Source organism: Procambarus clarkii, chromosome 3 (assembly GCF_040958095.1).
Source record: "Procambarus clarkii isolate CNS0578487 chromosome 3, FALCON_Pclarkii_2.0, whole genome shotgun sequence".
NCBI classification, from domain to species: Eukaryota; Metazoa; Arthropoda; class Malacostraca; order Decapoda; family Cambaridae; genus Procambarus; species Procambarus clarkii.
In genome coordinates this window covers 14,413,320-14,440,462 of record NC_091152.1, presented here as the reverse complement: position 1 = coordinate 14,440,462, position 27,143 = coordinate 14,413,320, and the positions used below count along the sequence as shown (strand labels likewise).

Here is a 27,143-nt window from a genome sequence, read left to right as displayed (position 1 = left end):
TGTAGGTCTCCCCCTCCCCCTCTCGCTCTCTGTCTCGCCCTCCTTCCGTCCGTTTCTCCTTCCTTTTCTGTCCTTTATTCTTCCCGTCTATAGCATCACCCCTCCCCGTCTATAACTCGCAGCTCCCCTCTCCCACAACTCTCTCTCTCAAAATGAAATAAACAAAACGTGTTGACTTAGGTGACCAATACTGAGAATCTCAGTAAATTGAAAATAAACATGGAATACTCAGTCAAGATGATATTTTCAGATATGAAGCCTCCAGATATAACTGTATGACTTCAGTACGGCAGGTAGATGTACGGCAAGTAGATGTACGGCTCGTAGATGTACGGCTCGTAGATGTACGGCTCGTAGATGTACGGCTCGTAGATGTACGGCTCGTAGATGTACGGCTCGTAGATGTACGGCTCGTAGATGTACGGCTCGTAGATGTACGGCTCGTAGATGTACGGCTCGTAGATGTACGGCTCGTAGATGTACGGCTCGTAGATGTACGGCTCGTAGATGTACGGCACGTAGATGTACGGCTCGTAGATGTACGGCTCGTAGATGTACGGCTCGTAGATGTACGGCTCGTAGATGTACGGCTCGTAGATGTACGGCTCGTAGATGTACGGCTCGTAGATGTACGGCTCGTAGATGTACGGCTCGTAGATGTACGGCTCGTAGATGTACGGCTCGTAGATGTACGGCACGTAGATGTACGGCACGTAGATGTACGGCTCGTAGATGTACGGCACGTAGATGTACGGCTCGTAGATGTACGGCTCGTAGATGTACGGCACGTAGATGTACGGCTCGTAGATGTACGGCTCGTAGATGTACGGCTCGTAGATGTACGGCTCGTAGATGTACGGCACGTAGATGTACGGCACGTAGATGTACGGCTCGTAGATGTACGGCACGTAGATGTACGGCTCGTAGATGTACGGCTCGTAGATGTACGGCACGTAGATGTACGGCACGTAGATGTACGGCTCGTAGATGTACGGCACGTAGATGTACGGCTCGTAGATGTACGGCTCGTAGATGTACGGCACGTAGATGTACGGCTCGTAGATGTACGGCACGTAGATGTACGGCTCGTAGATGTACGGCTCGTAGATGTACGGCACGTAGATGTACGGCTCGTAGATGTACGGCACGTAGATGTACGGCTCGTAGATGTACGGCACGTAGATGTACGGCTCGTAGATGTACGGCTCGTAGATGTACGGCACGTAGATGTACGGCTCGTAGATGTACGGCACGTAGATGTACGGCTCGTAGATGTACGGCACGTAGATGTACGGCACGTAGATGTACGGTAGGTAGATGCAATAAGGCTTCAGTATTACCAAGGGCTACGAAGGCTGAAAGACTTGTCAAGGTTCCCATAATACAGGGACAGCCGCCCCCCTTCCCCCTATATGACAGCGTGGGCAACATCATGACATCATGACATCATGACATGATGACATCAACATCATGACATCATGACATGATGACATCAACATCATGACATCATGACATGATGACATCAACATCATGACATCATGACATGATGACATCAACATCATGACATCATGACATGATGACATCAACATCATGACATGATGTCATCAACATCATGACATCATGACATGATGACATCAACATCATGACATCATGACATGATGACATCAACATCATGACATGATGACATCAACATCATGACATCAACATCATGACATGATGACATCAACATCATGACATCATGACATGATGACATCAACATCATGACATCATGACATGATGACATCAACATCATGACATGATGTCATCAACATCATGACATCATGACATGATGACATCAACATCATGACATCATGACATGATGACATCAACATCATGACATGATGACATCAACATCATGACATCATGACATGATGACATGATGACATCATGACATGATGACATCAACATCATGACATGATGACATCAACATCATGACATCATGACATGATGACATGATGACATCATGACATGATGACATCAACATCATGACATCATGACATCAACATTATGTATGACAGTATTGGCGACAGTACTCTATATAATGATCTGGCGCGCCTGAGGGAATTTGAAGTCGCATGTTGTAATTTATTGATATTATTATCATATTTGTATTTTAACATTTTTATGGAGTAATAACAGAAGGCTTGAAAGCGTTCTTAAGGAAGATAGTTCAGGTAACCATATCTCTTCTGCGTTATTTTAAATGAAATAACTTTAGGAATTATGTGTTATTAATAACTAGTAATTCCTATGAAATTAATTAATAAAGTAATAATAATAATAATGAGCTTTTTAAAGGAAAATGAGTCCTGTTACTTATTTACTTTTATATTTATTGTTTTACTGTTAAAAGTGTACCAGAGAGATTGAAATAAATGAAACCTTATTGGAGAACTTGTGTAAAAATTAACAACATTGTTAACAAGTCAGTTGGAAAAATAACATAACTTGTAAATGCTATTTTACCTTTTAAACAAGATATGTGAACGTGAAATTAGAAGCTTCGGTTCATATTATAAAACAAAAAAATAATGGAAAATGAGTTTATTTAACTAAGACTTTGGCTGCTGCGCCAATAATGACACACTTGTATTTTTTGTTTTGTTTAGCGAGCTGAGGTGCAGCACGAGACTCATAAATAAGTCTTCGCCTCATAATTAGACTTGACAACCTTCATCGCTGGAAACAATGACTCGCATGAATATGTCAATGAAAATACTGTTAATAGTGCCATTTCCAGATTTTTTCATGCCGTCAAAAGATTCATAATGGAATTCCAGAGTTTCAAAATTTGGGAATTTCATAATCTCATTTTCGGCGTTAATCTGATAACTAACCGATCTCTTTCAGGTGTTTTTTCAGCTCTTAGGTTGAAAAAATACTGAATTACTCTCTTATTCCTTACTCTCTTACTCTCTCTCTTACTGAGAGACATACACTCTTAAGTCTCATCCCAAATCCTTATCCTTACCCCTTCCAAGTGCTGTATAGTCGTAATGAGTCCCATCCTAAATCCTTATCCTGACCCCTTCCAAGTGCTGTATAGTCGTAATGAGTCCCATCCTAAATCCTTATCCTGACCCCTTCCAAGTGCTGTATAGTCGTAATGAGTCCCATCCTAAATCCTTATCCTGACCCCTTCCAAGTACTATATAGTCGTAATGGCTTCTCACTTTTCCCCTGATAGTTCCCTGCTCATCCTAAGTTGACAAATATTTGCCTTCAAATTGAACAAATTTACAAATAAAGGAATTGCATCTCAGAATTTATTTAAATTAATTTCATGTAATATTTTCAAAATCAGTTTATTCAAATTACGTGAATTTAGTAAATCTTAAAGAAAATTTCTTAGCAGTTGAATCATTGATGCTTGAAAACTACATTTGAAGACTCTTGAGTTTTGCTCTCGTGATTTTCAAGACTGTCATGTCTTTTTTTGGTGTGGGAAATATTTCAGAGGGCAATTGTCGACATCACCTTTTAAAAAAAATTGATTTCAAAGGCTTATATGTTATTAAATAGCCAGTACTAGCAAAATTTCTTCGCATACCACGCTCGGCACGCTTGCCATAGGTTTCCACCCCTGCTCTAGGGCAATGCGGGATGAAGCCTTCAACACTTACCAAACTCCCAGGTACCTATTTACTGCTAGGGAGAATAGTCATTACGTATAACAAAACCTACTCCCAACACCTCGTCCTGCCCAGGAATCGGACTCGGGACCATTAAGCTGTGAGCCAACAGTGAAGACTATTGAGGCACAGATCACCTACGACTTTCCAAATCATCAAACACAAAAATAATTAACCTTACCTAACTGAGTAAATACTCCCAGCAAGTATTTCCAAGCTACTTGGAACAAAAAGTTCCAAGTATCACGGGCTATGGTGAGCCCGTAGGATGGAAGGGGTTGTTGTAGTGGTAGTAACCTTACGTTCATTGTTCCTCTTTCGCAGAAAAATCATATTTCCTTTAACACGACACGAAAGAACCTATTTGTTTCGCTGCCGGCAGTTCAATCCCTTGGTAGTGCAGCGTGTGGAGTGAGAACAACGGTGTCGTATCATAGCCAGGTGTCCCGATAGGGTCGGTAGACGTACCTTTGTGGCTGGTGCTAGTACGTGTTGCTGGCAGTCTCCGGATGTAGACCCTAAACCCTTACTGGCTTTTTTGTTCTATATATTGACCAGACCACACACTAGAAGTTGAAGGGACGACGACGTTTCGGTCCGTCCTGGACCATTCTCAAGTCGATTGTGAGAATCGACTTGAGAATGGTCCAGGACGGACCGAAACGTCGTCGTCCCTTCAACTTCTAGTGTGTGGTCTGGTCAACATACTTCAGCGACGTTATTGTGACTCATCGCCTGCATTAGTTCTATATACTCTGAAGAACTCTTGATGTCTCTCTCTCAGCCTTCCATCTGTCATCCCAACCCTCAGCCACACACAACGTCCTATCCACTCCCTAGCTCCCTCCCTAGGCTACTCTACCTCCCCTATAACACCCCTCAGTACCCCAATATCCCGTCTCATAATCCCCCATACTACCCACTCATAATACCCATACTCCCTCATAATCCCGCCCCCATTATTCCCCCAAAACCTCGTCTCATAATGCCCATATCCTTCCCTCTGTCAATGACGCGGCTGTCTCGCTGCATCGTGCCAAATGGCAGCAGAGAACCTCTGTATGAGTGCTTCTCCCTCAGCCACATGGAAGGCAGTCGGAGGGCAGCCCCGACTGCCTTCCGGCTGGGGTGCCCTGACCCCGCACAGGAAGAGCCTGGGATGGACAGCAAAATTATGAAATACGGGTTGCAGTGTGTTACCTGTTGCCAGGGAGGAGTAGGATGGGTGCCGGAAGGGCAGGGGGGAAGAGGGAAGGGAAGGAGGGAGAGGGAAGGGGAGACGAGGGAGAGGGGAAGGGGAGACAGGGGAGAGGGGAAGGGGAGTTGCACACCAGGGACTGTGGGTGCATGATGTGTGGAATTTCTCTCCAGGTTGCTGGCACCTCAGAGTGGAGACAGCTAGACGGGGCATAGATGGAGTGATGGCGATGGAGACGTCACGAGGGAGGGGAGAAACTGCCAGGAGGAAGAGTGAGAGGCGAGAGTGAGAGGCGAGAGAAGAAGGAGAACGGGAAGGAGAGAGAGAAAACAGAAGTGTGTTATTGTCTATTTGTAGCTTAGAGAATGAGACTTCATTCTCGACATGTCTCCATTTGCATTTGCAAATTTATCGCGTTTAGTCCGAATAAAATTCCAGGATTTTTTTTTTTACAAACAGCACCTCGACCTGCAGAGGTTTCAAGCCGGCCAGATAGGTTTTTACTGGGCTCACCATATCCCGTGCTACTTGGAACTATTGTTCCAGGTAGCGAATCTTTAACACCAACAAAGCCCTCGGCTGTACCTTCCACTAAAACCGAACAGTTAAACAGTTAATACCACAGTTAATATTCCTTTCCGCGTATTGCATCAGCTGAGTAGACTGTATGGTTTTGACTGGAAGTGGTGGACTGGACGCAGCATCTCGTGCAAGGGATGAAATAACCCACACACCCACACACACACACACACACACACACCCACCCACCCACACACACACACACCCACACACACACACACCCACACACCCACACACACCCACATACACCCACACACACCTCAATCAACTGATGTACAGGTTCCTGAGCCTACTAGGCTGTATGATATCTACATTTGAAGCTGTATGGAGTCAGCCACATCACTGCCTCCCTGGGGGGGTGGGGGTTACACTGTTAATTCTCAGCCACGTTATTGTGGCTTAATCACAATTGTGATGTTACAATCTGTGTCTCGCTGGCTGGGACAGGTCTTTGACCTTGTCTCCAGTCGTACCGTACCTTTACAATTGTGTGTTATTGCTTAGAAACTCTACGTTTATTGTTCTTGTTCTTTCGTCATTAAAATATTATATGTATTCTAGTTTCTTGAAGAAGGCATATGACACTGCCTACCTGGAGTCTGTCTCTATCTCTGTCTCTGTCTCTGTCTCTGTCTCTGTCTTTGTCTCTGTCTCTGTCTCTGTCTGTCTCTGTCTCTGTCTCTGTCTCTATCTCTCTCTCTCTCTCTCTCTCTCTCTCTCTCTCTCTCTCTCTCTCTCTCTCTCTCTCTCTCTCTCTCTCTCTCTCTCTCTCTCTCCCAGGACCAAGGTCAGTGCGGACATAAACTTGTCTTCAACTGGACCTTATCTTAGTCTGTCTTCGCCTCTCCTGGCACTTGCTGACCAGTTATATAACTGTATACCAGCCACGATACATTTTACATTATTGCTTGAAAGCTGTTTCTTGTATCTGGTGTATATGTATCGCTTTGGAGTGGGTGTTGTCAGGTGTTGGGCTTTGGCAGGGTTGTCATGTGTTGGTAGTCTGGTTTACCAGGCTGTTGGTGGCAGCTGCTCGCAGTCTGACGTGTAAATCACAGCCCGGTTGATCAGGTATCATTTGGAGGTGTTTATCAACTTCTCTCTTGAACTCCGTGAAAGGATGTACTCACCTAGTTGTGCTTGCGGTGGTTGAGCTCTGGCTCTTTGGTCCCGCCTCTCAACTGTCAATCAACTGGGGTACAGATTACTGAACCTACTGGGCTCTATCATATCTACATTCCTCTAATAATCATGTCTCCCTTTACTCTTCTGTGTGTGTGTGTGTGTGTGTGTGTGTGTGTGTGTGTGTGTGTGTGGGTGTGTGTGTGTGTGTGTGTGTGCGTGTGCGCGCCGTGTGTGTGTGTGTGTGTGTGTGCGCGCCGTGTGTGTGTGTGTGTGCGCGCCGTGTGTGTGTGTGTGTGTGTGTGTGTGTGTGTGTGTGTGTGTGTGTGTGTGTGTGTGTGTGTGTGCGCGCCGTGTGTGTGTGTGTGTGTGTGTGCGCGCCGTGTGTGTGTGTGTGTGTGTGTGTGTGTATGTATGAGCGTGTGCACGCGTGTGTGTGCGCGCGCGTGCGTGTGTTTGTGCGCGTGCGTGTGTGTGTGCGCGTGTGTTTCTTCCTTTTCTTATATAAGTAGAGCAATTTTAATATAATTATATAACCATGCAAAATATGGCCATTAAAGAGGCAATTGGCTGCAATAGAGAGTAGCGGGGCGGCAAGTCTTCACGATTGACTCAACAGTCTCATTTAACGACCAAATGGCTTTACAGTTGTTCGCTTGCGACCCTTTGGCCATTTTTTATGGAGATATCCAATTTTTTTCCTCAATAGTCAAATTACTACAAGTTTTGTCATACAGAATGGCATTGACAGATTTTTTTTATTACAATAACTGTTTAAATTTGTATAATTACTATTTATATTTCCAGAGGCTTTAGGGATATTAGCACTTATTGCAAAGTAATTACATAGGAGCAAACATGTTATAGTTCACAGGATTTTATAATGGAATTCATTGCACTATAGTGAGTCTTTCGACAGGCATGAGGCAATATTGGTGCATCAGAAGTCTAGGTTCTTAAGTACTGTACTTGGCTAGCAGGATTACTACACCATCAGGCTACACCATCAGGCTACACCATCAGGCTACACCATCAGGCTACAACAACAGGCTACAACAACAGGCTACAACAACAGGCTACAACAACAGGCTACACCATCAGGCTACAACAACAGGCTACAACAACAGGCTACAACAACAGGCTACACCAACAGGCTACAACAACAGGCTACAACAACAGGCTACAACAACAGGCTACAACAACAGGCTACAACAACAGGCTACAACAACAGGCTACACCAACAGGCTACACCAACAGGCTACAACAACAGGCTACAACAACAGGCTACAACAACAGGCTACAACAACAGGCTACACCAACAGGCTACAACAACAGGCTACAACAACAGGCTACAACAACAGGCTACACCATCAGGCTACACCATCAGGCTACAACAACAGGATACAACAACAGGCTACACCAACAGGCTACACCAACAGGCTACACCAACAGGCTACACCAACAGGCTACAACAACAGGCTACAACAACAGGCTACAACAACAGGCTACAACAACAGGCTACAACAACAGGCTACAACAACAGGCTACAACAACAGGCTACACCAACAGGCTACAACAACAGGATACAACAACAGGCTACAACAACAGGCTACAACAACAGGCTACACCAACAGGCTACAACAACAGGCTACACCAACAGGCTACAACAACAGGCTACACCAACAGGCTACAACAACAGGCTACACCAACAGGCTACACCAACAGGCTACACCAACAGGCTACAACAACAGGCTACACCAACAGGCTACACCAACAGGCTACACCAACAGGCTACAACAACAGGCTACACCAACAGGCTACAACAACAGGCTACACCAACAGGCTACACCAACAGGCTACACCATCAGGCTACACCATCAGGCTACACCAACAGGCTACACCAACAGGCTACACCAACAGGCTACAACAACAGGCTACACCAACAGGCTACACCAACAGGCTACACCAACAGGCTACACCAACAGGCTACACCAACAGGCTACACCATCAGGCTACACCATCAGGCTGCATTCCATTTGTCAACCACTCTGATACTAAAAAAGTTCTTTCTAATATTTCTGTGGCTCATTTGGGCACTCAGTTTCCACCTGTGTCCCCTTGTGCGTGTGCCCCTTGTGTTAAATAGCCTGTCTTTATCTACCCTATCAATTCTCTTGAGAATCTTGAATGTGGTGATCATGTCCCCCCTAACTCTTCTGTCTTCTAGCGACATGAGGTTTAATTCCCGTAGTCAATCCTCGTAGCTCATACCCCTCAGTTCGGGTACTAGTCTGGTGGCAAACCTTTGAACCTTTTCCAGTTTAGTCTTATGCTTGACTAGATATGGACTCCATGCTGGGGCTGCATACTCCAGGATTGGCCTGACATATGTGGTATACAAAGTTCTGAATGATTCCTTGCCCAAGTTTCTGAATGCCGTTCTTATGTTGGCCAGCCTGGCATATGCTGCTGATGTTATCCGCTTGATATGTGCTGCAGGAGACAGGTCTGGCGTGATGTCAACCCCCAAATATCTCTCTCTCTCTCTCTCTCTCTCTCTCTCTCTCTCTCTCTCTCTCTCTCTCTCTCTCTCTCTCTCTCTCTCTCTCTCTCTCTCTCTCTCTCTCTCCCTCCCTCCCGTATCTCTTTCACTATCCCCCCTTCTCTCTTCCGATCTTCCTTTCCAACTTTCTCCCCCTCTCTACCACTACTACCACCCACTTTCAAAACCCTTCTAACCCACCTCAACCACTACCATCGACTCATAAACAAACTCACTACCAGCACCACCACCATCCAAGCCATCAAATTCCATACCCCCCTTTTCCACAACTATCACCATAAAACTCCAACCCCCTCTCACTACCACCACCATCACTCACTCGCACATTCATGACATACATCAACTCCCCCCCCCCCTCCCTTGCACCACTCTCACCCCCCCCCCCCACCACCATCACACACCCACCTCCCCATTCTTCCCCAACCCAACACCCATTCTACCATTTCCCTGTTATAAGAAATGGCTCATTTATTAGGTTCTTATTAACATAATAGCTCTGCTTTTGGGAAGGCCATTACGTTGCCTAGAGACGTACATATATATTATTTATCTGTGTGAAGAGCGTCGACTGGCTGGGTAGTGATGATCTCTCTCTCTCTCTCTCGTGTGCTTGTTGAGCGTGTTGGGGGGTTCGAAACCCACTCGAGACAGTGACGAGGGGTTGGGCCTGTTTGTGGAGTCTTGGTGGGTATGTTTGTGGAGTCTTGGAGGGTGTGTTTGAGGAGTCATGGAGGGTATGTTTGTGGCGTCTTGGAGGGTGTGTTTGTGGAGTCTTGAAGGGTATGTTTGTGGCGTCTTGGAGGTATGTTTGTGGATTCTTGGAGGGTGTGTTTGTGGAGTCTTGGAGGGTATGTTTGTGGAGTCTTGGAGGGTATGTTTGTGGCATCTTGGAGGATATGTTTGTGGAGTCTTGGAGGGTATGTTTGTAGAGTCTTGGAGGGTATGTTTGTGGCGTCTTGGAGGGTATGTTTGTGGCGTCTTGGAGGGTATGTTTGGAGTCTTGGAGGGTATGTTTGTGGCATCATGGAGGGTATGTTTGTGGAGTCTTGGAGGGTATGTTTGTGGCATCATGGAGGGTTTGTTTGTGGAGTCTTGGAGGGTATGTTTGTGGCGTCTTGGAGGGTACGATTGTGGAGTCTTGAAGGGTATGTTTGTGGAGTCTTGGAGGGTATGTTTGTGGCGTCTTGGAGGCTATGATTGTGGAGTCTTGGAGGGTATGTTTGTGGAATCTTGAAGGGTATGTTTGTGGCGTCTTGGAGGGTATGTTTGTGGAGTCTTGGAGGGTATGTTTGGAGGCTTGGAGGGTATGTTTGGAGTCTTGGAGGGTATGTTTGGAGTCTTGGAGGGTATGTTTGGAGTCTTGTAGGGTATGTTTGGAGTCTTGGAGGGTATGTTTGGCGTCTTGGAGGGTATGTTTATGGAGTCTTGGAGGGTATGTTTGGCGTCTTGGAGGGTATGTGTGTGTGGAGTCTTGGAGGGTATGTTTGGAGTCTTGGAGGGTATGTTTGTGGAGTCTTGGAGGGTATGTTTGGAGTCTTGGAGGGTATGTTTGGAGTCTTGGAGGGTATGTTTGGCGTCTTGGAGGGTATGTTTATGGAGTCTTGGAGGGTATGTTTGTGGAGTCTTGGAGGGTATGTTTGGACTCTTGGAGGGTATGTTTGGAGTCTTGTAGGGTATGTTTGGAGTCTTGTAGGGTATGTTTGTGGAGTCTTGGAGGGTATGTTTGTGGAGTCTTGGAGGGTATGTTTGTGGAGTCTTGGAGGGTATGTTTCTAGAGTCTTGGAGGGTATGTTTGGAGTCTTGGAGGGTATGTTTGGAGTCTTGGAGGGTATGTTTGGAGTCTTGGAGGGTATATTAGGAGTCTTGGAGGGTATATTAGGAGTCTTGGAGGGTATGTTTGGAGTCTTGGAGGGTATGTTTGGAGTCTTGGAGGGTATGTTTGGAGTCTTGGAGGGTATGTTTGTGGAGTCTTGGAGGGTATGTTAGGAGTCTTGGAGGGTATGTTTGGAGTCTTGGAGGTTATGTTTGGAGTCTTGAAGGGTATGTTTGGAGTCTTGGAGGGTATGTTTGGAGTCTTGGAGGGTATGTTTGTAGTCTTGGAGGGTATGTTTGGAGTCTTGGAGGGTATGTTTGGAGTCTTGGAGGGTATGTTTGGAGTCTTGAAGGGTATGTTTGGAGTCTTGGAGGGTATGTTTGGAGTCTTGGAGGGTATGTTTGTAGTCTTGGAGGGTATGTTTGGAGTCTTGGAGGGTATGTTTGGAGTCTTGGAGGGTATGTTTGGAGTCTTGGAGGGTATGTTTGGCGTCTTGGAGGGTATGTTTGGAGTCTTGGAGAGTATGTTTGGAGTCTTGGAGGGTATGTTTGGAGTCTTGGAGGGTATGTTTGGAGTCTTGGAGGGTATGTTTGGCGTCTTGGAGGGTATGTTTGGAGTCTTGGAGGGTATGTTTGGAGTCTTGGAGGGTATGTTTGGAGTCTTGGAGGGTATGTTTGGCGTCTTGGAGGGTATGTTTGGAGTCTTGGAGGGTATGTTTGGAGTCTTGGAGGGTATGTTTGGAGTCTTGGAGGGTATGTTTGGAGTCTTGGAGGGTATGTTTGGCGTCTTGGAGGGTATGTTTGGAGTCTTGGAGAGTATGTTTGGAGTCTTGGAGGGTATGTTTGGAGTCTTGGAGGGTATGTTTGGAATCTTGGAGGGTATGTTTGGCGTCTTGGAGGGTATGTTTGGAGTCTTGGAGGGTATGTTTGGAGTCTTGGAGGGTATGTTTGGAGTCTTGAAGCGTATGTTTAGAGTCTTGGAGGATATGTTTGTGGCGTCTTGGAGGGTATGTTTGTGGAGTCTTGGAGGGTATGTTTGGCATCTTGGAGGGTATGTTTGGAGTCTTGGAGGGTATGTTTGGAGTCTTGGAGGGTATGTTTGGAGTCTTGGAGGGTATGTTTGGAGTCTTGGAGGGTATGTACATCACAGTACATTAAAGGCTGGTGTCTTCCACACTACTGCCCAGTTACCCAAACGTATAACAGCAGAAAACAGTAGAACATGTGATGTTTATTTTGATCTCTCAAAGGACACAGTAAGTCACAATAACGAGGCTGAAAGGTACACTCGGTCCATGACCCTAAAAATATAATTAGAGGCGACGTTTCGGTCCGTCTTGGACCATTAATAGGTCGTGCGTTGTCAAGTTTCATCTTCAGATGCGTAGGTGTCTGGCACTTCAGATACTTTTCCCCGCATGAAAACAAACTCGTACATGCATGCGTACGCCCTTGTGTGCGTGTTGGGTGCGTGTGTTCGTGTGTGCGTGTGTTGGGTCCACCTGGTCCACCTCCACCTGGTCCACGTCCTGGAGCGAGAAAGAGAGCGAGATAAAGAGAGAGAGAGAGCGAACGCAAGAGAGAACTACCGCGAGAGCGCGAGCGAGAGCGCGTATGGGGGTGATAGAGATGGCGCAGTAAAACTAAGTAGAGGTGCGGGTTTAGCGCGGAGGCTGAGAGCCCAATGGTTCTGTAACAACCCCGGGATTGGCTTTATAGCCCCATTATCATGCTTTTATTGCATAATGTATATGTGATATCCCGCCTCCCCTCCCCTTCCCCCTCCCCCCCTGCTGATACCCCCACCCCACCCATCTCTAACTGCCCCCTCCCCCTCTTGTGTCTCACCTCTCATGCTCCTCTTGTGTCTCCTTTCTCATGCTTCTCTTGTCCCTTACCTGTTCCTTCATATTATTTATCTTTCCATAATTCTACTACACTTTCCAGCATTCCCCCCCCCCCCTCTCTCCCCCTCCCAGCATCCCCCCCTCTCCCCCCCCCAGCATCTCCCCCTCTCCCCCCCCCCAACATCTCCCCCTCTCCCCCTTTTCTCCAGCATGCGTTTACACAGAATTAATCTTATATCATTTTCTCTTTCCAGGTAAATGTGTCCGGGTGTTAATACTTGAGGTCTTCCTGTGTCACCTTGAACTGTATGTTATTGTCTTGTTCGTGCTCTCTTGTCCCCGCCTCGGCCGGGAGGTGACACGCCCGCCTCGGCCGGGAGGTGACCCGCCCCCCTCGGCCGGGAGGTGACACGCCCCCCTCGGCCGGGAGGTGACACGCCCCCCTCGGCCGGGAGGTGACACGCCCGCCTCGGCCGGGAGGTGACACGCCCGCCTCGGCCGGGAGGTGACACGCCCGCCTCGGCCGGGAGGTGACACGCCCGCCTCGGCCGGGAGGTGACACGCCCCCCTCGGCCGGGAGGTGACACGCCCCCCTCGGCCGGGAGGTGACCCGCCCCCCTCGGCCGGGAGGTGACACGCCCCCCTCGGCCGGGAGGTGACACGCCCCCCTCGGCCGGGAGGTGACACGCCCCCCTCGGCCGGGAGGTGACACGCCCGTCTCAGCCGGGAGGTGACACGCCCCCCTCGGCCAGGAGGTGACACGCCCCCCTCGGCCGGGAGGTGACACGCCCCCCTCGGCCGGGAGGTGACACGCCCCCCTCGGCCGGGAGGTGACACGCCCGCCTCGGCCGTTCCTCTACAGTAGGACATAATTCACAGTGAACAATACTAACGTGCTGGCCGCTAGAGTAGTGAGCCCCTGGTATTATCTCTCATCCTTATCATGCTCCTCTTCTCTCTCATCTTTATCATGCTGCTCTTCTCTCTCATCTTTATCATGCTGCTCTTGTCTCTCAGCCTTATTGAGAAGATGTACCTGCAGCATTTTCAACGCCTTAACTTGATGCTCAGGTGTCTAGTGGATGTTCCTCCTTCGGAGCCGAAGTCGACCAGATGACTTCAATATTTGAGGAGGAAGGTGGGTGGGTGTGGGTGCCGCTCGGAACTCGTTCTCGCACTTGCGTACAGTCAATATTGGTTTATTCAATAAGTGCATATGTGACATACTAATTGATTGTGAATATTTTAATTTACCTTGAAAAGCTTCATAGAAAACACCGACCTCACCTAACCTTCTTAGTATGTTAAGATGAGCATCTTATTGCTTCTTATTTACAAATATTACTTAACCTATCAACGTTGCGCTCGGGCCCCTGTGGTGACTGCTTCTCCAAGTTGGATGCTCCTGAGACAGCGACTCCCAAGAGTTGGTGTTGATGGCCAGATCTCTCAGCGCCGCCTGGAGGCAGTCCTTCAGTCGTTTCCTCTGAGTGGATTGACAAAAGAGGGAGAGAGAGAGAAATTGAGGACGAAGGAAAATGAAAGGGCAGAGACTGCGGAATGGAGAAAGCAAAGGGATGGGGGAAAAAGAGACGGAAGTTGGAAAATAAATAAATAGTAAGGAATGTGAGGAGTGACCAAGAGAATGGAAAATTATTTGGGAAGGAATCTTGACAAGTTTTAACAAGAAGAAAAGTTATATATTCATTTAACACACACACACACACACACACACACACACACACACACACACACACACACACACACACACACACACACACCACAGAGTTTCAAGTGTAGATATGATAGAGCCCAATAGGCTCAGGAACCTGTACACCTGTTGATTGACGGTTGAGAGGCGGGACCAAAAAGCCAGAGCTCAACCCCTGCAAGCACAACTAGGTGAGGAACACACACACACACACACACACACACACACACACACACACACACACACACACACACACACACACACACACACACACACACACGCACGCACACACACACACGCACGCACACTACACTACAGAATTTTGAGACCTCGTACAACTCACAACACATAATTTACAACATAGCTGCTTAGGAAATAACGAGTTAATTAACCTAAGTAGCATGAGCAGTGTGCTGTGAGGGGGGCAGGCGGTGTGATGAAGCGAGGTTCGAACAGATCCACCCAACGACACACTTGGCTCAAGCGGACTTGATACCAGCCAGCCAGGCGCTGCAGATGCTAAGCCCAAGCCATTATTGTAACCCAGTCAGGCTTGAACCTCAGCCATCGTCACCCTCGTCTCCGTTATCTCATTCAACAGTCGAGGCTTCTGTTGCTACGCTGAGCTCTGAGGACTTCTGTTGCCTACGCTGAGCTCTGAGGACTTCTGTTGCCACGCTGAGCTCTGAGGACTTCTGTTGCCACGCTGAGCTCTGAGCGCTGAGCTCTGTTGTTAGGCTCAATAAAAGAGGCCTATATGTGTACATTGTAATACTTGAACATATTTAACACTGTCTCAAGTTAACAAATTGACGCTGACGGCACTGTCTTCTCTCTTTCACCTGTCTCTCTCTTCTCCTCCACCTGTCTCTCTCTCTTCTCCACCTGTCTTCTTTCCTTCCTCTACCCGTCTCTCTTCTCCCTCCTCCACTCGCCTCTGTCGTCCACCCGTCTCTCTCTTCCCTCTACCCGTCTCTCCCCCCTCTGCTGCTCTCCTCTGTGCCTGACCCCAGCGAGGACAGTGTCTGTCCTCACCTGTCCACCTGGGTATAAAGAGCAGTACTGGCCCTTGACAAATCAGAAGCGTCCCTTTGTGGCTCGCAAGTATGCAAATTTTGGCTTCCTCCTGGAAAAAGGAGGAAAACTGTTGTGAATTTAACATTTTCTTCGCAAAATGAGCCCAGAAGACAGGTATGTGAATTGTGGGTTTGAAGTGTGTGTGTGTGGGTGGGTGTGGGTGTGGGTGTGGGTGTGGGTGGGTGTGTGTGTGTGTGTGTGTGTGTGTGTGTGTGTGTGTGTGTGTGTGTGTGTGTGTGTGTGTGTGTGTGTAAATAATTAGTAGTTAGTAAACAGCTGACTGACAGTTGAGAGGCGGGCCGAAAGAGCAAAGCTCAACTCCCGTAAGCACAACTAGGTGAATACAACTAAGTGACTACACCCAAGAAACGTGAAAGAAAAGAAAGAAACTCTGCCCTTTTGTTTCCGCCATTCGCCGGGGATCGATCCCCGGGCCCTAGGATTACGAGTCTCAAGCGCTATCCACTCAGCTACCAGGCCTCATAGCTGTGTGTGTGTGTGTGTACTCCCGTAGTTGTATTCTCCTAGTTGTGCTTGCGGGGGTTGACCTTTGGCTCTTTGGTCCCGCCTCTCAACAGTCAATCTACCATCGAGCTCTATCCTATTTACGTTTTAAACTATGTAAGGAGTCTGCCTCCAGTACATCACTGCCTAGTGCTTTCCATTTATTAACAATGACATTGAAAGAATTTTTTCTAATGTCTCTTTGGCTCATTTGGGTTAACACCTGTGTTCCATTGTGCGATTACCACCGGTTAGATAGGTTGCCTTTATCTACCCTTATCAAATTCACTTGATAATTTTGTATTTGGTGATCATGTCTCCATTCTTTTTGTCTTCCAGTGACGTGAGCTTCAATTCACACATTCTTTCTCGTAACTCATACCTCATAGTTTTGGAGTAGTTTTGGAACTAGTCTGATGGCACACCTTTGAACCTTCTCCAACTTTGTATTATGCTTGACAAGGTATGGACTCCATGCTAGACCCGTAAACACCAGGTTTGGTCTCTCTCTCTCTCTCTCTCTCTCTCTCTCTCTCTCTCTCTCTCTCTCTCTCTCTCTCTCTCTCTCTCTCTCTCTCTCTCTCTCTCTCTCTCTCTCTCTCTCTCTCTCTCTCATACTGTAATCATATATAATAATTATTACTATAGTAATTCCGCCTCCCTCAAGCTGCTGTTTTTCGACACAAAGCTTTGAAATCTCAAATGCTGGATGAAAGAGAACCCTAAACGCTAATTATTAATTTTCTGTTAGATACGTTATGCATATAGGCCAATTAAGAGGCGCTGATTTAATTAATCGTCTAATTACTTGGTGATTACGAAATTAGGCATATTGATTGGCATAAAGTTGATAACAAAATGAGGGCAAAATTCGTGGTGATTCAGGTATTCCTTAGTTGTGAGTTGTGAGTTGTGACGCCTGTTGTAGGAGGAGCCGAGGAGGGGAGATGGAGGCCACTGAGAGAGGGAAGGGGGCTACTGAGAGAGGGGAGGAGGCTACTGAGAGAGGGAAGGGGGCTACTGAGAGAGGGAAGGGGGCTACTGAGAGAGGGAAGGGGCTACTGAGAGAGGGAAGGGGGCTACTGAGAGAGGGAAGGGGCTACTGAGAGAGGGAAGGGGGCCACTGAGAGAGGGAAGGGGGCCACTGAGAGAGGGAAGGGGCCCACTGACAGGGAAGGATGAATATATATATATATATATATATATATATATATATATATATATATATATATATATATATATCAAGGAAACCAAAATCACATTTCGAAGGGTTCTTTGAAAATATATATATTTAATACAATATTTAATTATTTTTGTATTATTCTGTCCTAGTGTCTGCTGGAATACCATCCAGCAGGTGTCTGCCGGAACACCATCCAGCAGGTGTCTGCTGGAACACCATCCAGCAGGTGTCTGCTGGAACACCATCCAGCAGGTGTTTGCTGGAACACCATCCAGCAGGTGTCTGCTGGAACACCATCCAGCAGGTGTCTGCTGGAACACCATCCAGCAGGTGTCTGCCGGAACACCATCCAGCAGGTGTCTGCCGGAACACCATCCAGCAGGTGTCTGCCGGAACATCATCCAGCAGGTGTCTGCTGGAACACCATCCAGCAGGTGTCTGCTGGAACACCATCTAGCAGGTGTCTGCTGGAACACCATCCAGCAGGTGTCTGCTGGAACTATCAGCTCACTCAAATCTCTTTAAATAATTACTGTACTGTTCTTGGCGCAAATAAAAATATAATTTTATATAATTCTGATTATATTAGAGATAGAGAAGGAGGGAGAGAGGGAGAGAGGTTATCTTGAGGTTATCTTGAGATGATTTCGGGGCTTTAGTGTCCCCGCGGCCCGGTCCTCGACCAGGCCTCCGCCCCCAGGAAGCAGCCCGTGACAGCTGACTAACACCCAGGTAGCTATTTACTGCTAGGTAACAGGGGCATAGGGTGAAAGAAACTCTGCCCATTGTTTCTTGCCGGCGCCTGGGATCGAACCCAGGACCACAGGATCACAAGTCCAGCGTGCTGTCCGCTCGGCCGACCGGCTCCGAGAGAGGGAGATGAACCTGACAACTTACCCAAAGTTGAAGAAATTGTGTAGATGGATTGAAGACAAGCTGAATGATACTTACAAGTGAAGAAGTTTGTAAACAAACAGATGAAGCAAGAGCCCAATTTATAAATTGGGACGTAAATGATTCACATCTGGATATCGCCCGATTAGCGTAATGTATGAAGTGGTGTAAATGAATTGAAACGCTAATTGCAAGTGCAATTCGTAGTCTACTCATCTTGCAAATACAAATTAACCATTCATAATATGACTTGAAAAAGCGAGCGATCATGTTTAACAAAATTAATTTTCTGTTGGAACAGAGTAAATTTTATGTAACCTATTTGAGTTGTTTTTTCGAGCCTTTTTGAAGCGGCGAAAAATGATATTATTTATAATATTTTGTTATAGAAAAGTAAAGGGTTCGAAACTGTCCTCTTACGAGACACTGGCCAGAAAGATTACAAACGCATGGTATTAAGAAATTTGGTTTGGTGTTGAGATTTAGGGAGCCGGTCGGCCGAGCGGACAGCACGCTGGACTTGTGATACTGTGGTCCCGGGTTCGATCCCGGGCGCCGGCGAGAAACAATGGGCAAAGTTTTTTTCAAGCTATGCCCCTGTTACCTAACAGTAAAATAGGTACCTGGGTGTTAGTCAGCTGTCACGGGCTGCTTCCTGGGGGTGGAGGCCTGGTCGAGGACCGGGCCGCGGGGACACTAAAGCCCCCAAATCATCTCAAGATAACCTATCAACCTCTGGAGGGTTAACAACCCGTCTTCCTACAAATTACGTCTCTTTTCGCTCATATGCGCACTCAAGCTAAAATTTGACGTAATTTGAAATGAAATCGGCTCACGAAAATGTCCCGTTTTCTGTTTTGGGTTCTCTGGCTTAGGCTGTTAGGTTAAGAGAGGAAACCTTTAATTAACGGTTTTCATGACATTTTGAAACCTTAGGAGAACTTACTGTCCTCTTAACGTACCAGAGGAACCTTAACTTGCTGTTTTGGAAAAAAAACAATAATTATTTTAAATTTGTTATTTTCAAATTACGTTAATTTTTGGCCGTAGCGCATACGAGCGAAAAGCGACGTAATTTGTAAGAGAACGGGTTGCCACCACAGTAACTCACTGAACAGCTAACAAGTATACCTTAGTTCTAAACGTAGTTTACCTTAGTATACATAGAAAAGTGGGGTTTACCTCTCGGTGTGTGGTTACCTTGTGGGTAACAAGGAGAGGAAGCGAAGGTCTTGTTCATATCACGTTTAAAATATATTAAAACTTGTAATAGGCAGTAGAGTACTTTATGGCACTTTAATGCACGCACCAGCCTACATATAGCCTATGGTTATCTTGAGGTTATCTTGAGATGATTTCGGGGCTTTAGTGTCCCCGCGGCCCGGTCCTCGACCAGGCCTCCACCCCCAGGAAGCAGCCCGTGACAGCTGACTAACACCCAGGTACCTATTTTACTGCTAGGTAACAGGGGCATAGGTGAAAGAAACTCTGCCCATTGTTTCTCGCCGGCGCCCGGGATCGAACCCGGGACCACAGGATTACAAGTCCAGTGCGCTGTCCGCTCGGCCGACCGGCTCTATGGTGCCTGTAGAAGCACCAAGGGTTTCAAATTGGTAATTTTCGTCTTGGTCTTAGGTGAGTCATCCATCAAACTCAACGCCAAACTTTGTAGAAGAAAGTTGCGAAACCAATGAAGATAGAAATGAAAGTTCTCACCGGTTCCCCAGCCCTGCTATCAGGGGGCCTAGTCAGTGCCTACCGGGCTGTCAGGACCTAACCCGCTGTCAGGGCCTAACCCGCTGTCAGAGCCTAACCCGCTGTCAGGGCCTAACCCGTTGTCAGGGCCTAACCCGCTGTCAGGGGCCTAACCCGTTGTCAGGGCCTATCGCGATGTTAGGGCTTAACCCGCTGTCAGGGCCTAACGCGATGTTAGGACTTAACCCGCTGTCAGGGCCTAACCCGCTGTCAGGGCCTAACCCGCTGTCAGGGCCTAACCCGCTGTCAGGGCCTAACCCGCTGTCAGGGCCTAACCCGTTGTCAGGGCCTAACCCACTGTCAGGGCCTAACCCGTTGTCAGGGCCTAACCCGCTGTCAGGGCCTAACCCGCTGTCAGGGCCTAACCCGCTGTCAAGGCCTAACCCGCTGTCAGCCCCTAACCCGCTGTCAGGGCCTAACCCGCTGTCAGCCCCTAACCCGCTGTCAGGGCCTAACCCGTTGTCAGCCCCTAACCCGCTGTCAGGACCAGCTTGGCCCGGGCGGTTGACAGCGGCAGCTATTCAACCCTTTCTTGCAAATCCCCTTTTATCACACCTTATGCAAATAAAGCCGCGATTCTAATCCTAAAATTTGTAAAGGAACAAACAAATTATCTCCGCTAACGAACGCTATGTTGTGGACGCAAGTAAAAAGGAGAATAATAAAAGTGTTATTCCGCCAAAGCCGGTTTGTCAGGCGGCTTTTCGCTGGCGGTGAGAAATTTTAGGCGTATTTTGGTTTACAGAAAATATCGTCGATTATTGCAGCCATTTGTGTGGGTTTTTTTTAATGAATCTCCATGATTTGTGTGTGATGTAAAGTTGTTTGGTGCTTGATGATGTGGATTGTTATGGTGATTGTTGTGGGTGGGTGTGCTTGGGTAGGGGGGGAGGTGTGTGGGCGGGGTGGGGGGGGTGTGGGCGGGTTGTGGGTGTGGGTGGGGGGGGCGGAGTGTGGGGGTTCAGTTCATGGAAAGTTGTGTTGGCTTATTTGATGGAGGTGGGGGGGGGGAGGTATACGCACCTAGGAGTGTCTGCTGAGCAGTAGAGGGGAGGTGTATGCACCTAGCAGTGTCTGCTGAGCAGTAGATGGGAGGTGTATGCACCTAGCAGTGAATGCTGAGAAGTAGAGGGGAGGTGTATGCACCTAGCAGTGTCTGCTGAGCAGTAGAGAGGAGAGGTGGGTGCTCACCTAGCGGTGTCTGCTGAGCATTAGAGAGGAGAGGTGGGTGCTCACCTAGCGGTGTCTGCTGAGCAGTAGAGGAGAGGTGGGTTCTCACCTAGCAGTATCTGCTGAGCAGTAGAGAGGAGAGGTAGGTGCTCACCTAGCAGTGTCTGCTGAGCAGTAGAGAGGAGAGGTGGGTGCTCACCTAGCAGTGTCTGCTGAGCAGTAGAGAGGTGGGTTCTCACCTAGCAGTGTCTGCTGAGTAGTAGAGAGGAGAGGTGGGTGCTCACCTAGCAGCATCTGCTGAGTGGTAGAGGAGAGGAATTATGCACCTAATAATGTCTGCTGAGCAGTAGAGGAGAGATGTTACTGTTACGGTATTCAGCCTATAATCTCCCATGTCCCCGCATATAAGAATCAGATTTCCCTAACTGTACATATCTAACAGAAGTATTTGTTGATTTTATAACACTGTGAAAGAAGCAAGATGTTGCAATTAGAAGAAATTTCGATTTAAAGTTTATTTAATCTGAGGCCAGGAGACGAGTCCTCATCCAATATGGCGGCGCAGCTCGCGAGAGAGGATGGCCTTCCCAGTTCCCGCTCGAGGCGAAGTGTCAGGTGTGGCGTGATTGGTCGGTGGCCGCGGGGCATGGGGCAGATTGACCAATGGCGTGGCGCCCCGGGCGTGACGTAGCATGACGTCACGCGCCCCTGCATGAAAGGCGGCAAAACGAGTCTCTGGCTACCGCGGGTCCCGCTGAGCTGACGTGCGCTCAAGTGATTACCCGTTCTGGAGAGCTATAGGCCTCCAGAGAGTGTAAATTGTATCGGTTACCGCGTGCTGACGTATAGGGAGGACTGTCGACCCCCGAGGGAGTAGGAGGTAGCGCTGGAGGGTGTGAGAACAGCACTTATAAGGCTCGGTGACGTGTGCCCGGGCGCTGGGCGGGTCAACCCGCGGGCCATAAAGTGTTGAGAATATTTAGTAACAGTCCTGGCGCGGTGAAGAGCAACGCAGCGCATCTACGATCTAGGAATCTACGATCTATAAGGTAGATAAATTGGCCTTCCATTGTCCCCCCCCCCTCTTGTGTTAGGAAATATGTCGTGTACAAATAAGATTATAATGGGAAATTACGCGAAAAGTGACATAGGACATTAATCTGTATTATTATTTATTGTGTACCAATGTTTTCATGTATTAAGTAGTGATTTATAAGGCTCCATGTAGTAAAGAGGCGTTATAATATATATTTTATTCAGGTGATATAAGTTTGGGTTGAGATAAGCCTCATGACGGCCGGTTTGGACACTTTTGAAGTGTTGCCACATTGATTAATGTCAAGAGTGTTGCCATCCAACTGATGGAGACTTTTACTGACCAGTATAGTGTAGCCTATTATGAGTAAGTGTCACCCAGCAGTGTCTGCTGAGCAGTAGAGGTAGGTGCTCACCTGGCAGTGTCTGCTGAGGAGGAGAGGTGGGTGCTCACCTGGCAGTGTCTGCTGAGGAGGAGAGGTGGGTGCTCACCTAGCAGTGTCTGCTGAGCAGTAGAGAGGAGAGGTGGATGCTCACCCAGCAGTGTCTGCTGAGCAGTAGAGAGGAGAGGTGGGTGCTCACCTAGCAGTGTCTGCTGACCAGTAGAGAGGAGAGGTGGGTGCTCTCGTAGCAGTGTCTGCTGAGCAGTAGAGGTGTGTGCTCGCCTGGCAGTGTCTGCTGAGCAGTAGAGGTGTGTGCTCGCCTAGCAGTGTCTGCTGAGCAGTAGAGAGGAGAGGTGGGTGCTCACCTAACAGTGTCTGCTGAGCAGTAGAGAGGAGAGGTGGGTGCTCTCGTAGCAGTGTCTGCTGAGCAGTAGAGAGGAGAGGTGGGTGCTCACCTAACAGTGTCTGCTGAGCAGTAGAGAGGAGAGGTGGGTGCTCTCGTAGCAGTGTCTGCTGAGCAGTAGAGAGGAGAGGTGGGTGCTCACCTAACAGTGTCTGCTGAGCAGTAGAGAGGAGAGGTGGGTGCTCTCGTAGCAGTGTCTGCTGAGCAGTAGAGAGGAGAGGTGGGTGCTCACCTAACAGTGTCTGCTGAGCAGTAGAGAGGAGAGGTGGGTGCTCTCGTAGCAGTGTCTGCTGAGCAGTAGAGAGGAGAGGTGGGTGCTCACCTAACAGTGTCTGCTGAGCAGTAGAGAGGAGAGGTGGGTGCTCTCGTAGCAGTGTCTGCTGAGCAGTAGAGAGGAGAGGTGGGTGCTCACCTAACAGTGTCTGCTGAGGAGGAGAGGTGGGTGCTCACCTAGCAGTGTCTGCTGAGCAGTAGAGAGGAGAGGTGGGTGCTCACCTAACAGTGTCTGCTGAGCAGTAGAGAGGTGGGTGCTCACCTAGCATAGTCTGCTGAGCAGTAGAGAGGTGGGTGCTCACGTAGCAGTGTCTGCTGAGCAGTAGAGAGGAGAGGTGGATGCTCACCAAGCAGTGTCTGCTGAGCAGTAGAGAGGAGAGGTGGGTGCTCACTTAGCAGAGTCTGCTGAGCAGTAGAGAGGAGAGGTGGGTGCTCACCTAGCAGTGTCTGCTGAGCAGTAGAGAGGATAGCTGGGTGCTCACCTAGCAGTGTCTGCTGAGCAGTAGAGAGCAGAGGTGGGTGCTCACCTAGCAGTGTCTGCTGAGCAGTAGAGAGGAGAGGTGGGTGCTCACCCAGCAGTGTCTGTTGAGCATTAGAGAGGAGAGGTGGGTGCTCACCCAGCAGTGTCTGCTGAGCAGTAGAGAGGAGAGGTGGGTGCTCACCTAGCAGTGTCTGCTGAGCAGTAGAGGTGTGTGCTCGCCTAGTAGTGTCTGCTGAGCAGTAGAGAGATGTGTACTCGGCAGTATTTGCTGAGCAGTAGAGAGGAGAGGTGTGTGCTCGCCTAGCAGTGTCTGCTGAGCAGTAGAGGTATGTGCTCGCCTAGCAGTGTCTGCTGAGCAGTAGAGAGGTGTGTGCTCACCTAGCAGTGTCTGCTGAGCAGCAGAGGAGAGATATTACTGTCACGGTATTCACCCTATAGTCTCGCCTGTTCCCGCATATAAGAATCAGATTTCCCTAACTGTACATATCTAGCAGAAGTGTCTGTTGATTTCATAACACTGTGAAAGAAGCAAGATGTTGCAATTAGAAGAAATTTCGATTTTAAGTTTATTTAATCTGAGGCCAGGAGACGAGTCCTCATCCAATATGGCGGCGCAGCTCGCGAGAGAGGATGGCCTTCCCAGTTCCCGCTCGAGGCGAAGTGTCAGGTGTGGCGTGATTGGTCGGTGGCCGCGGGGCATGGGGCAGATTGACCAATGGCGTGGCGCCCCGGGCTTGACGTAGCATGACGTCACGCGCCCCTGCATGAAAGGCGGCAAAACGAGTCTCTGGCTACCGCGGGTCCCGCTGAGCTGACGTGCGCTCAAGTGATTACCCGTTCTGGAGAGCTATAGGCCGCCAGAGAGTGTAAATTGTATCGGTTACCGCGTGCTGACGTATAGGGAGGACTGTCGACCCCCGAGGGAGTAGGAGGTAGCGCTGGAAGGTGTGAGAACAGCACTTATAAGGCTCGGTGACGTGTGCCCGGGCGCTGGGCGGGTCAACCCGCGGGCCGTAAAGTGTTGAGAATATTTAGTAACAGTCCTGGTGCGGTGAAGAGCTACGCAGCGCATCTACGATCTAGGAATCTACGATCTATAAGGTAGATAAATTGGCCTTCCATTTCCCCCCCCCCTCTTGTGTTAGGAAATATGTCGTGTACAAATAAGATTAAAATCGGAAATTACTCAATGAGTGACATAGGACATTAATCAATATTATTATTTATTGTGTACCAGTGTTTTCATGTATTAAGTAGTGATTTATAAGGCTCCATGTAGTAAAGAGGCGTTATAATATATATTTTATTCAGGTGATATAAGTTTGGGTTGAGATAAGCCTCATGACGGCCGGTTTGGACACTTTTGAAGTGTTGCCACATTGATTAATGTCAAGAGTGTTGCCATCCAACTGATGGAGACTTTTACTGACCAGTATAGTGTAGCCTATTATGAGTAAGTGTCACCCAGCAGTGTCTGCTGAGCAGTGGAGGTAGGTGCTCACCTAGCAGTGTCTGCTGAGCAGTAGAGAGGAGAGGTGGATGCTCACCTGGCAGTGTCTGCTGAGCAGTAGAGGTGTGTGCTCGCCTGGCAGTGTCTGCTGAGCAGTAGAGGTGTGTGCTCGCCTAGCAGTGTCTGCTGAGCAGTAGAGAGGAGAGGTGGGTGCTCACCTAACAGTGTCTGCTGAGCAGTAGAGAGGAGAGGTGGGTGCTCTCGTAGCAGTGTCTGCTGAGCAGTAGAGAGGAGAGGTGGATGCTCACCTGGCAGTGTCTGCTGATCAGTAGAGGTGTGTGCTCGCCTGGCAGTGTCTGCTGAGCAGTAGAGGTGTGTGCTCGCCTAGCAGTGTCTGCTGAGCAGTAGAGGTGTGTGCTCGCCTAGCAGTGTCTGCTGAGCAGTAGAGAGGAGAGGTATGTGCTCGCCCAGCAGTGTCTGCTGAGCAGTAGAGGTGTGTGCTCGCCTAGCAGTGTCTGCTGAGCAGTAGAGGTGTGTGCTCGCCTAGCAGTGTCTGCTGAGCAGTAGAGAGGAGAGTTGGGTGCTCACCTGGCAGTGTCTGCTACGTGGGAGAGGGTAGAGGTGGGTGCTCACGTAGCAGTGTCTGTTGAGCAGTAGAGAGGAGAGTTGGGTGCTCACCTAGCAGTGTCTGCTGAGCAGCAGATGTGTGTGCTCACCTATCTGTCTGCTGAGCAGTAGAGGAGAGGTGTGCGCTCACGCTCCTGCCTGTTTAGTGAGGTGTATTAACTGTAATATTTTCTTTATTATTCATATTCATATTCATATTATTTATTATTATTTGTTTAATTTCAGAATATTCTGGTCATATTAAATTCCATTATGTGCAATAACTATTTCACTTTTTTTGGTCTAACAATTAATTATTTCGCCAGTATGAGAGCTCTTGCATGATACATATGGGATCAATCTCCATTATTTTTTACCGAGGGATCTTTAACTGCAATTTGAAAACATTTACATAATTTTCTAGGGATGAAGAAGGCAATTTTCGTGTTGCAAATTTGTTGGGTTTATGTTAGGTCATACTTTTGGAATTATCCCCAGCCTTCATCCTTTAGTATTTTGGTGGTTACGCTTGACTGGTGAGGCTTGACTGGTGAGGCTAGACTGGTGAGGCTTGACTGGTGAGGCTTGACTGGTGAGGCTTGACTGGTGAGGCTTGACTGGTGAGGCTTTTCTGGTGAGGCTTGACTGGTGAACACTGTTCGGTTGCCCTTTACTGGTAAACCTTGACTGGTGATCATTTGTTTGGCGAATCTTGTCTGGTGAATAGGTTACCCGTCTTTCCAAACTCTAATTAGGCTTCTGTTTTGTCCGACTTCTGTTTTCCTCGAATAAGATTTGACCTTTGAATTATTTTGTTAGACTGTTGTGTGTACTCATCTAGTTGTACTCACCTAGTTGTGCCTGCGGGGGCTGAGCTCTGGCTCTTTGGTCCCGCCTCTCAACCGTCAATCAACTGATGTACAGATTAATTAGCCTACCGGGCTCTATCTTATATACTCTTGAAACTGTGTATGGAGTCAGCCTCCACCACATCACTTCCTAGTGCATTCCATTTGTTAACTACTCTGACACTGATAAAAATTTCCCTAATGTCTCTGCGGCTCATTTGGGTACTAAGTTTCCACCTGTGTCCCCTTGTTCGTGTTCCACCCGTGCTGAAGAGTTTGTCTTAGTCTACCCTGTCAATTCTCCTGAGAATTTTGTAGGTGTTATCATGTTTCCCCTTACTCTTCTGTTTTCCAGGGACGTGAGGTTCAGCTCTCTTAGCCTTTCCTCGTAGCTCATACCTCTCAGTTCCGGGACTAGTCTGGTGGCATACCTCTGAATCTTCTCTTTGTCTTGTGTTTAACGTGTGTGTTTGTGTGTGTGTGTGTGTGTGTGTGTGTGTGTGTGTGTGTGTGTGTGTGTGTGTGTGTGTGTGTGTGTGTGTGTGTGTGTGTTTCAGGCCGTACATAACAGTATTACA

General features: G+C 48.1%; 1 protein-coding gene across 1 annotated transcript in view; it reads right to left on the bottom strand.

Moving 5' to 3' along the window:
• Nucleotides 1-281: 281 nt before the first annotated feature.
• LOC138368179 (uncharacterized) overlaps nt 282-27,143 on the bottom strand; it is a 43,212-nt gene continuing 16,350 nt past the window's right edge. The window contains exons 2-3 of the mRNA XM_069330619.1: nt 5,327-5,460; nt 282-1,346 (exon numbers count right to left, since the gene is read on the bottom strand). Of these exons, the coding sequence (XP_069186720.1) occupies nt 282-1,346; nt 5,327-5,460 (1,199 nt within the window). The remainder of the gene's footprint in view (nt 1,347-5,326; nt 5,461-27,143) is intronic.